General features: G+C 27.3%; 1 protein-coding gene across 1 annotated transcript; it reads right to left on the bottom strand.

The window, feature by feature from the left end:
- Positions 1-840: 840 nt before the first annotated feature.
- Positions 841-7,869, bottom strand: LOC132949441 (cytokine receptor-like). Its single transcript, XM_061020333.1, has 6 exons — positions 7,863-7,869; positions 7,532-7,749; positions 3,127-3,238; positions 2,825-3,061; positions 2,580-2,757; positions 841-889 (listed from the first exon to the last, which is right to left on the bottom strand). Exons 1-6 carry the CDS (start codon positions 7,867-7,869, stop codon positions 856-858), a joined length of 786 nt encoding a protein of 261 aa, XP_060876316.1. The 3' UTR covers positions 841-855.
- Between the last annotated feature and the right edge of the window lie 4,428 nt (positions 7,870-12,297).

Raw genomic sequence — 12,297 nt, forward strand, 5'->3', positions numbered from 1 at the left:
TTTTAATCCTTAGCAATAAAATTTAGCTATTAGTTAACATCTTGGACATTTTGAACAGTAAAATGATTTAAAATTGTTTATAATTTTAACATATATTGTCAAAATTTATACTTAAGACGTTCAAAAAAAATATTTGTAGATTTACACTCGAAATGTCTATTAATTCTAATAACCTATTGTTTCTAATTAATTTCTATCATTGTTTGACATTATAATAATTAAAATTTTTTATGGAATTTAGTGGTGGCTATCATGCAATCGCTATCGTGCCCCCCCCCCCTTGAATTCATGCCAAGTCACAGTGGAATCAATAATATATTCTTCCAAGTTACAGTGTGTATCGTAGATAGATAAGGTATAGATAAGGTACTTAATGTAAATTTGTATTGTGTTTTCTATATTTTATTTAAAAGTATTTCAAATTCAGGTTTTTTAAGTTTTGACAATTTTTTTATTAATAAATACTGTTTAAGACTGTTCAATGGTTGTTATGATTTCCATAAGCACATGTCAACTACTCGACTCTATAGTGAATATAATATAAGTTTTATTATAACATAAATTCAGTTATTAAACATGAATGTAACAATAATAATTGAATTAAAAACTCATATTGTATCCGACATCTAGCGTTAAATTTATCAACTAATGTATATTTTGCAACTCAAGTACAAAATCGACAGAGTATTAATATTATTCATACAAACACTAAACAAGACATTAAGTAAGAAGTAAGAACCATTTCAAAAAATAATAACACATTAACATAATAACATCACCATTGAGTTGGTAGGTTTCTGTAATGTTTATCGCATACAAAAAACAATTCTGTCGGTTTGAGCGGAGACAAAGTCGTCAGTCTTTGACCTTTGTAATGTTAATGGATAACCTAAAATATAACTCTAAAACAAATGAACGAATATACATGACATTTTCACTGGTCGTTTATATTTGCATTTTCAATGCACTATAAAATGTTCAAAATATTTTGATTTGTTTTGAACTGTTAAGGAATATTTTCTGTTTCCAATTTTATTAGTCATTTGTCTATAAATATCAATAAAACTTTATTTGTTGAGTAAAAAAGCTTGAAATGTTAATACAAGACTCCTGCTATATTGTTACAATGACATTTGAAAAGTATTAAAAATCCTTAGTCACAGTTTTTTTTCATAAGCATTTAAAGTTCATATCTTAACAAAATACGGGAAAACCACGAAAATTAGCAAATTATTTTGAGTTGAGAATTCATAAAAATTTGTCCTTTGAAATGTAAGATTTGAAAATGTAATACAAAATTTTTCATAATTTGTCTACCTTGATAATTGTCTACCTTTATCAAAAAAAAAAAATGTCTACAAGCAAATCAAAATAAATTTTTATGAGCGTTTGAAATTCATATTTTTACAACATTTGATATTTACTCGATTTCTCATGTAACGATTTTGCTATTTTGTTGTTATTCAAAAACGAATACCTGTAGATATATGACAATTTTACTGAATGTGTATATTTTCATTTTCTATACACCATACAATTTTCAAAATATTTTGATTTGTTTTGAACTATTAAGGAACATTTTCTGTTTCCAATTTTATTAGTCATTTTTCTATGAATGTCAATAAAACTTTATTTGTTGGGTAAAAAGCGTGAAAGTTTAATGCAATGCCCCTGATATATTGTTACAATAGCAGATGAAAAATATTAAAAATACATATTAATTTTTTTTATACAATGATATTATACCATTTAATTCAAATTTAACACCATCCATTATAATGACCCACTTGTAACCTACTGTACATTAAAGCGACATCCACTTACCCATCTTTTTCTTTTTTGGTTTTTCCTGACGCTTTTTATAACTACTAGGAATTTTCTACGATTTCAATTAAAATGCATTAATTGTTTTACTCAGAATATAAAATATGAATTTTCTCTCCCTGAGAGGCCAACGATAATTAACCGGTAGGTAAAATATTTGTCGATTTGGAGCATAAAAACAAAAAATGTACCATTGTGTAAGGCCACATGGTTAATCGAATCAATATAGTATCAATAAATTAATATTATATGCCAATTAATTATATTTTTTTATAGTTGAATATTGAGAACGATAAGATAATATTATGTTTATAATTACAGTTATTTAAACATTTTGCACAATTAAGCTATACTTCAGCGTTCTCTTGTAGTGCTCTACCATTGCTCATCACCATTATCATTGAGATTGCTTCTCTACAATTGCACCCGCCTAATACATAAAAAAAATCTTGTTTATAAATTACAGCCTAATACTTTCATTTATTATAAGATTAATGATTTCAGTGAACGCAGTGACTCAAAAAATATATATTTTATTATTTCATACTTTTAACTTGATAAATACATGCCTTAGCCTAGTGTTCATAAATTATAATATTATTTACCCAAATATTGTTTTTATAGAATAAGCATAATATTATGTTTATAATGATTCATTAAATACCTTTGTTATTATAAATGTATAATAATTATCATATTAAATAATTTGAAGATTTTAAATGTATTAGAATAAAATTGTCATAGATAATTATTACCCGAGAGAACAAACCCTGACCGGCCTAGGTACCGACCACTGACCATAATATGGCCTTTCAAGATCAAGTGGATTTCTATTCACAGCTCGTACAGCAAATAAAAACTTTTGTTGACTCCAAAATTTATGATTACAGTTATGACGTTGTAGACGTTCACAAGGATGGAGTTTATCCTTAACTAAGTAAAAAAAAAATAATACAATTATATTAAAAACCTACTATGTTTAGTAAATTGTAATACTTACAATTTGGTATAAATTGGTAAATTAAATTGTTTGAATTTTCCTGTAATCGTATGGAATCTAAAGCGGTGGATGAAGATGAACTGCCATTTGTAGATTGTGAATTTGTGGGCCTACTGTCATGCGCTATAATCAAATCATAATAATCAATCGGACCGGCTGGTTTCACGGGTCTTGTCCATGATACATTTATCCCATCTCTGGTTTTTAATACATTTAGTTGACTAACTCTTCCTGGCACTATATATAAATATGTATGTACAATATTGAAACGTATTTGAATTAGTTTAAAGTTTTAAACTCACGCCCGACAGCTGTTTGCACTTGTATGGGAAGTGAACTCTCTGAACAAACTGATGTGCATTCTGTGATGGTAATTGTATATCTTGCATAACTTTCAAGGTGATCCAGGTGACACTGAGAAATACAATTGATTGTTTTTAATTTTTAAATATTATTATACACTTTTTGGATTTTTTTCTTAACATATTAAGAATAAAAAATATTGTTGTCAATAATTGTCCAAGGGTGTAAAAAATGTTCTTTTGTCCACAATGTATTCAACGGACGCACGCACACCCGCCAGGTGTTGACCAGTACTGCCAGTACCTCACTACTGTTTTCAGGATTTTAAAAATATACAATTTGCCCTCAACCAAATGTACCAGTTGCCCTCACATGTTGATACATACACCAACCATTTTAGTAGCCATATTTCCTAGAAGTCTAACATTCATTTGTATATATATATATATATATATTGACAAAAAATAATAACACAAATCAACAAACATACCCACTTAACCAATAGCAATATAATATAATACACATTAATATTAATAAGATTTATTTTCAATAATCTTATGATTTTTAATAATATTTTTAGTTTATAGGTAAACAGGCAAAAATCCGTGGGTTTTGTCCGGGTGGTGAATCCCCTCTACGACTAATGGGTAATCCTCACTCTGTATACTATCTATATAGGCAAACTTTAACTAGTCATAGGTATACTATAGATGGACCCATGTCCCGATAATTTGAAGCACATGTGCGTGACAAGTCTCTGAATTAGAAGATTAAACTGTGCATGCGTAAAATGAAATTATGTCGCAAATTTATCTATTTGAATTTATAAAATATATAATATAAGCTAATTAACGATTAAAGGCTAAATATGCAAAGGTACACCTCACGCATGTGTACCTACATCAATCACCTAATTCAGAGACTCGTCGTATTATGTACGTTAAATTGTTTACACGAGTTACCCGAACATGGCTCCATCCATTGTAAGTCTGTATATGATCTTATTAAATTACTAGCTGCAGCCTATGTAACTCACTGATGGTGAATACCGTTTAAGAAGGCCTAGTCGTTTTAATTATATAAGTTTCACCTATAAAGGATGTCACACGTATGTCGGTCAATTAGATCATCAGGTCGGTCAATATTCAAAAGTTTGAGGAAGCGATAAATAAGACGTCGGTTTGTTGATAAGGTTTGGTGATAAGGTTTATATAAATAACATGAAATGTTCAAATGTATACAAATTATTTCAATTAAAGTATCTACTTACAGTGGCGTATTTACGGGGGGGGGGTCCAGGGGTACTGGACCCCCCCCCCCCCCCCCCCGGAACCTCTCATAAAAAAAAAAAAAACTAAAATTCTTACATATTTGCAGAATCCGATTTATGTAAGCATCGCGCGGATATAGACATATAGTTTTTTCCCGTGAACAAAATATAGTTTAAAATTAGTTACAACAGCTAACACAGATACATGTTCAAGACGTTAAAAAGACATTTTTTTAGCTGCCAAAAAAATTGCTGACAAGTTCAATGTGACAATGACAATTCCGAGAATTAATAAAAGACAAGTACATAGAATAAACGTACAAACTAATAATCCTGAAGAATATTTTCGCATATCGGTTTTTATTCCATACTTAGACTCTTTTATAAGTCAATTAAAATCTAGATTTCTTAATCATATTGATATTTTGTCAAGTTTTCACTTTGGAACACCCTATTCTAGCCGATAATAGAAGAGCCTTCCAGTTCGAAAATGTTCGAAAACATCTAATAGTTCAATGCAATCACAAAGGCACTAAGATTTAAAAAAATTAATATATTATATATACCTATTTATTAATACATATTATATCAAATAAATCTTTTTTGTTAATGATTTTTAATTTTTTTTTAAATTTTTTAGTGCATATTTTTAAGTTTATTGGGTCATATATAAGCGCATATTTTAGTGCTTTTTAGAGCTATAAGTCCCGAACCCTGCTAATAATCCTGAAGAATATTTTCGCATATCGGTTTTTATTCCATACTTAGACTCTTTTATAAGTCAATTAAAATCTAAATTTCTTAATTATATTGATATTTTGTCAAGTTTTCACTCTCATTTCGACGAGAATTCTACAAAAGAAGAATTCAAAAAATTAGCTGTATTTTATGAAGAAGATTTAAATGGTAATAATTCAATAATAGAAGAGTTCCAACTGTGGCAAAGGAAACTTAAAAAATTGGAAATAAAACCAAAAAATTCAATATATGCACTGAAGTTGTGTAATGCAGACATATATCCAGGAGTTAATAAGTTATTTCAAATTTTGTCTACACTTCCTATATCTACGGCTTCAAACGAACGGACTTTTTCATCACTAAAAATAATTAAAACATATCTATGAAATACAATATCTGAGGTAATACAATATTATTAAAACATTTTATTTTTAAAACTAATATTTGTGGTTGTTTTGTTTTAGAAAAGACTTAACGGATTGGCCATGTTAAATATTCACAGGGAAGTTGAAATCACTGTTGATGAAGTGATAGAGGAGTTGGCAAAAAAATCGAGACGACTGGAATTTATTTTATAACAATACTTATCAGTTATCATATTATGTGGTGCTAAATACAATATATATATATATAATATTACATAAGACTATACTATTATTATTATATATTTTGTTCAACTTCCTCTAAAAACTTCATAAGGACGTAACTATTACAAGATATCATAGTTTATATTAATTATGTATAAACTGAGGACCCCGCCCCAGAAAAATTTGAAAATACGCCACTGTCTACCTACCTTTTATAGAATTTAATAAACTTTAGAGGACCATAGTTAATAAACTAGGTCCGTAAAGTTGGCCACACAATGTGAAAATTTTGTTGAAAATTTGTAAGTCATTTGTTAGTTTATGTAAGCACAATTTGGTAATTTGTAAGTACAGCCGTTTTAAATTATCCTCAAAAGTTTAAATCATGGCAAAATTTCGCGAACATTGACCGTTTTGGCATTTCAAAGTTTTTGACTATGCCAAAATGTCGTTGACAATTTGTAAGTATTTGTAAGCATGAATTTAAATTTTGTAAGTCATCCCCCCTTAATTATCCTTAAAAATAAGTTGCCCGTGCTTTATCGAGCTTTTTGAACTTTGATCATCCTGCGCAATTCGTAAGTATTTGCAAGCATGAATTTAAAATTTGTTAGTCATTCCTCCCTAATTTATTAATTTATATAAGAAGTTGGTCGAAAAAAATTAATAAAAAGCCTAGTTAAATTTAAAAAATATCTTAATAGGATAAAAAATTAAAAAAAACAGCTAAATAAAAAGTTTATATTAAACAAAATGTTGAATAAAAAAAGGTTAGTTAGATTAAAAAACCCTAGAAAAAAAATTAAAATCTAAAAAACCTAAATATGATAAAAAATCAGTTGAATAAAAAATTGACATATAATAAAAAATCGAATATTAATAAAAGGAGCATAGTTAAATTTTAATAATTTTAACTTAACTAGGCTTTTTTTATTCATTTTCCTTTAATTTTCCATAAAAATCTAAAAACCTTTGTAGGATAAAAAATTAGTAGAATAAAAAATTGAAAATTGAAAATTTTATTTGTTGGGTAAAAAAGCGTGAACATTTTATACAAGGCTCCTGACATATTGTTACAATAGCAGTTGAAAAATATTAAAAATACATAGGCACAATATTTTTATAAACATTTTAAGTTCGAATATTGACAAAATTTATCAAATTTAAAATTTAAAAATTATTTTGTAGTTTAAAATTTATAAAATGTTCAACTTTTATAGCTAAGGATTGAAAATGTAAAACAAGCTTCCGTGTAAATAGGTTATATATAAATTCTTTTATTCACAATAATATCATCAAATATACTTGGTACCTAATATCATATCGGCTGACTGACCGTTTTCGTTCAGAACCATTTTTCTTATACAATGATATTTTATCATTGAATTCAAATTTAACACCATCCATTACAATGACCCTCTTGTAACCCACTGTACATCAGAGATATTTTGACAAAATTTGAAGCCAAAATGTTTACATTGTGCGGCCAACTTCACGGCCCTTAATAAACTACCAAAGTTGATAGTTTGACTATCAGGACAAAAAATCTCTAAAAGAATCCATTTAAAATATAGTTGTTACCATTTTAAAGAGTAAAGTTGATTTTGACGTTAATATAACTGCGTGTTTAAAAATAAAAAAAATTGTTATTAAAAAAAAATTCCCAGTAAAAATTAAAGAAACCCGTGTTTTTTTGTTGTTTTTTTAAATTCTTCATTATCGATCCACAATCATTAAATAAAAAACGACGCGTACAACGTCATAAGATAAACCCTGTATTATATTGTACATACATATTACAACACTAACCTCTGTGTTATGAACCGTTAGACGACGTTGTTTATGTATGACTTGCTGTTCATCAAAATATGTATCATTCAAATCATGCTGCTGATCATCGTCCAAATAATAATCAATATGATAGTAACGGACAACACCATTCGTGAATTTAGGAGGCGACCACTGAAGAGATACTGTCGTATTGGTCAATTCCGTGACATTTATTATTAGATTTTCAATGGCCGGTGCTGAATATTAAACAATATTAGTTTAATTTCAATAATGACTATTATAAACTAATATAATTATTAATTATATATTATTGTATTTGCATAAATGATAAGATAAATTAAACATATACAAAACATTTTCCTTTACTGATGTTGATATTAGGGTGTAATGACGTACATTTAACATTTAATTTATACTGAAATACTACTGAATAAATTTACAATGAACAATATTTTTGTTGTTCCAGCCTAGAAAATGCTAATATAAAAGTATATACAGTTATTCGTTTTTGAATAACAACAAAATATAAGGATAGTCATTGAGTTATCCAATTTTGTCCAATTTTAAACTTAAGACGCTCATGAAAAATACTCGTTGAATTACGTTAAACTTTATTTTTTAATTCCTGTAATAACAATTTATGAGAACCCTTTTAATAATTTTTCAAATCTTAGGGAATTATATTAAACATTTTATGCAATTTTAACTACAAAATATTTTGCTAAATTTCGCAATTTTGACGACTTTCGTCAAAATACTAATTTTAAACGATTAAAAAAAATTTTTACCATGTATGCTTCAAAGTACAAGCTACTAAACTACAACTAGTAAATACTATTGTTGTAAGATCAATAACTTCTTCTGAACCACCTGTATGGTTCAAAGTATGAGTTACAAATACCTACACCTTAACAAAAGGAAAAAAAATACAATAATAAGGGTAATTATTTTTTAAACCTTAATGGTGGACGTTTGAGTTTCCAGTTTCCATGATAGAAATTTATATTTTACATATTATTAATTTATTTAATGCTTAGAATAAAATATAGTGAAGCCTACCTACCAATATTACCAATATTTTTTAGACTACTTAATACGCCCGTATTAACTAATATCAACCCGAATAATAACAGTTATTAAAAACCGAACGTTTGTTTAAATTTTTTATTCCGGTGTTTGAACACCTGAAACCCAAAGCCCGAATAAATGATTCGGGTGCTAAGCCCTGAAAACTAGAGCTGGAATTAGGCTGTTGGTAACACAAGTCACCAACAATAGTTGGAGATACTATTCGAAATAATATGCAGATTTGTATATAAGATTGCCAATTTTAGCCCCTTCACTTCTAAAATAAAGCATTTCGTTGAGTATTTTATACATATTCATTGTTTGTACCTATATAGATTGTAATATTACTATAATTTACATTCTTATACTATGTAACAATATTAATATTTAAATTAAGTTTAAAATGAGCTACGCATAAAATCAAAAAATGTAAGTCTTATTAATACACAATATCAACAGTATCTATAAACAATTAAAACAATACCTAACTCATTTTATAACCAAATGGCTAATTCATATTAAAAAAAAAAAACTTAGAATTCAATAGTAATACAAAAATATATTAGCAATCAACGACTATACAACAACTAATAATTACTAAGTAGTACAAATCGTTTAATTTGTGTAAGCTGCAGCCGTCAGCAGAAGTCCATTTCAGTCAGGAAGTACCAACTTGGAGGTTTCTTACACTTAGTCCCTACATTGATTTAACCAATAAAAAATATTATTAGTACCTATATTCAAACATTGGAAAAATGTAAGCCAACAATTAGATTATATAAAAAAAAATCATCCAATTTTCTATGTGACTTTGCATTAAATACAACTTGGCAAGATCGATATGATATGTATATACCTACTTATGATCTTTAGTAGGCTGTTGTTGAAGTCTTGCACGAGACTTAATCTTCCTTCAGAATTTCATCTGTAGGAAAATTGATTCTTCTTCAACACGTTAACTTTAGAGTTTCTGCACGCCCTACCAGTAACATTACTCCGTTTACTATACAATCATGTACTACATATGACCAGTATAATGAACTTCTGACTAACTGCATGAGGCATGCCAATTTAGACACCCTTCTCCTACTGTATCTGATCATGTTGAACATAACCAAAGTACAAATTTGTGTTTTCTTTATTCTTCTATTAATCGTACGTATTTTAATTTTTAATAGTACTGTTATTGAACTCAAATTCACTTAAATACCTACTGCGTAATATATTTTAATTGGGCATCCGCCCGTCAGGTTAAATAAGTAAATAAATAAATAAAGTTATGAGTGACAGGGGAGCCAGTCCCCTTACCGGTTACCACAGATTGCGATAAATTGTGTCCCCTTTAACTAACTCTTCAAAAGGAAATCGAATACGGCGAGGTCGTGAAGTTTACTCAAAATAATTTCCAAAATAATAATTGTATATATTAATTTATTTTTGAAATTTTATCAGTTTGTTATTTATTTTAGAAAATATATATAAAAAAAAAATCATTGATAAATGAAAATACAATTAATCACCTATAACTGATTATAAATTGAAAATCCTATAGAGTATTTGTAAGATACAAATGGATTTGATTGAACAGAAAGAAAAATTAGCTATTATAAATGTAGATGTTCAGATGGTAAAAAACCATCAAGACACGGTTCGTTATTACCTCAACTATAAGTGCTATACTAGTTGGTCCCAGTGGTTCAGGAAAAACAAATATAATGTATTATCTGTTCACTCATGTAAATGGATTGAAATTTGAAAATATTTATTTATTCTCTAAAACCTCTAATTAGAAAAAATATATTTTATTAAAAATAATAAATAAATGATATACAAGCTGACGATGATGATGGTGAAGAATTGGTGACAGTACAATGTGGAGATCAAAACATTATTATGGATGAAGACTCTGTGGGTAACTTTACTAAAATTTTAAGCTCACCGATTCTCAGATTAAAAAATGCAATTAGGATATCATAAATAAAAATAATCTGTAATTGGTTATAATATCAAATGTAATGCGGATATACGTTTTGTACTGACTACTGTATACTGTAATAAATTGATAATTTCGATACCCAGATTATTAAGGTCGTACAACGGAAGCACTTTTAGTATTATTCACAGTTGACATTTTATAAATTAACATCAATATTCAGATGTCGATGGCTCCTCCAATTATAAACACATTAATGCAAACAAACCGTTAAAATTCATTAAAAATTAAGCTGTGCATGAACTATATTTCAAAAATATAGGTTTCCATTTGAATTTTAAAATATATATAATATATATAATAATTTATATATAATTTATAATATATATAATAATTTATATATAATATATAATATATATAATAATTTATATATAATATATATAATAGCCGATATGGTTAGATATTTTAACAATGGATCTAATTCTATTATTTTATACACACATTAATTTAATAAAGTATTAATCGTTTATTTTAATCATATTATAAATAATATTTTTCAATCATCACAATTCGCACATATTATTTTTTTATAGGGAAACTCGTAAAATTATTTTATATATTTTATAAAAGACCAAAATAACATTTTTATTTTTAAATTTCTATTTTATTTCATAAAAAATCGCGGTAATCTAGCAATAACAATATAATAACTTGATGTTTGCCGGACGAAAAATCATCGTCGTCGGCCACCGTAGTGGTTGTCGAAGCCGTAGCGGGACACAGGCAATAAGTTGTTCAATAACCAATATAAAAATCTCAAATAAATTTAACAGTTGGTCCCCTATATAACAATCGATGTTCCCTTATCAAAATTATAAAAACAAGATAACCGTTTGAAAAAAAAAATTAAATGTGTTTATGATAACAGATTGTAAATAAAAATCTTACACTTACTTTTTTATTTGAGTACAGATATTTAATTATATCTTTGGCTGTAGTTGTTTTGATATACACCAAAAGTAGTGTAGTTTTTGTTGGTTCTGAATACTTGAAATAATTTAATACTTCTTGAATACTCTATCTAGTCAGTATTTAAGTATTTAAAAAAATATTTAATGGGTACAGTTAATGTAACAGTCAGCTTCTGTGATACACTGTTGTATATATTTTATTTTATGTTATTTAAATGATATTATGTCGTACATTTCTTAATAATTTAAAAGTCAAAAGTTAGAATCCAAAGTTCCAAAGTCTAACCATTTATTATTTGAGATAATCTGTTTACCAAAGTTATATTTTATTTTAAATAAAGGTTATTATGTTTTAATTGATTTAATAATTTTAAAGTCAACAATTATATTATTATTGTTAGTAACATATTGTATTGTCGAAGTGACTTTTTCCCGACTTCGAAAATACCTATACTATACAGACAGAGAACGGCACCTATTATTTTATATTAATGTTTTATTATTTTTTTATTTGTAGCTAGATGGCGTACACCAGGGGTGTATAGATGACAACATTTTTGAAGTTAAATTTAAAATTTAAAGGTAGGTACTGAAAATACTGTAGGGTATTATTTAAAAATAGTATAATATTTTATTGGGAGAGGGGGCTTTAAAAAACTTCGGCCTCGGGTGTATTATATGTAAATTCTCGGTCATTATCTAGGTTGCTACTGCGACGCTGCAGATTAAGTCTAGTCACGCCTATGCTATTAACATCGATATGTATGATTATTAAGATTTAAAATACTAATTTCTTGTATTTATTAGGGAAA

This window comes from Metopolophium dirhodum, chromosome 1 (assembly GCF_019925205.1).
Source record: "Metopolophium dirhodum isolate CAU chromosome 1, ASM1992520v1, whole genome shotgun sequence".
Taxonomy (NCBI): domain Eukaryota; kingdom Metazoa; phylum Arthropoda; class Insecta; order Hemiptera; family Aphididae; genus Metopolophium; species Metopolophium dirhodum.

Bases quoted from the DNA above. Each gene is read 5' to 3' on its own strand.
- LOC132949441 (XM_061020333.1), bottom strand. The intron at 3,239-7,531 runs GTTAGTGTTGTA...TGTATTTCTCAG, and splicing joins TAACGGTTCATAACACAGAG to TGTCACCTGGATCACCTTGA. The intron at 3,062-3,126 runs GTGAGTTTAAAA...ATTTATATATAG, and splicing joins AGTGCAAACAGCTGTCGGGC to TGCCAGGAAGAGTTAGTCAA.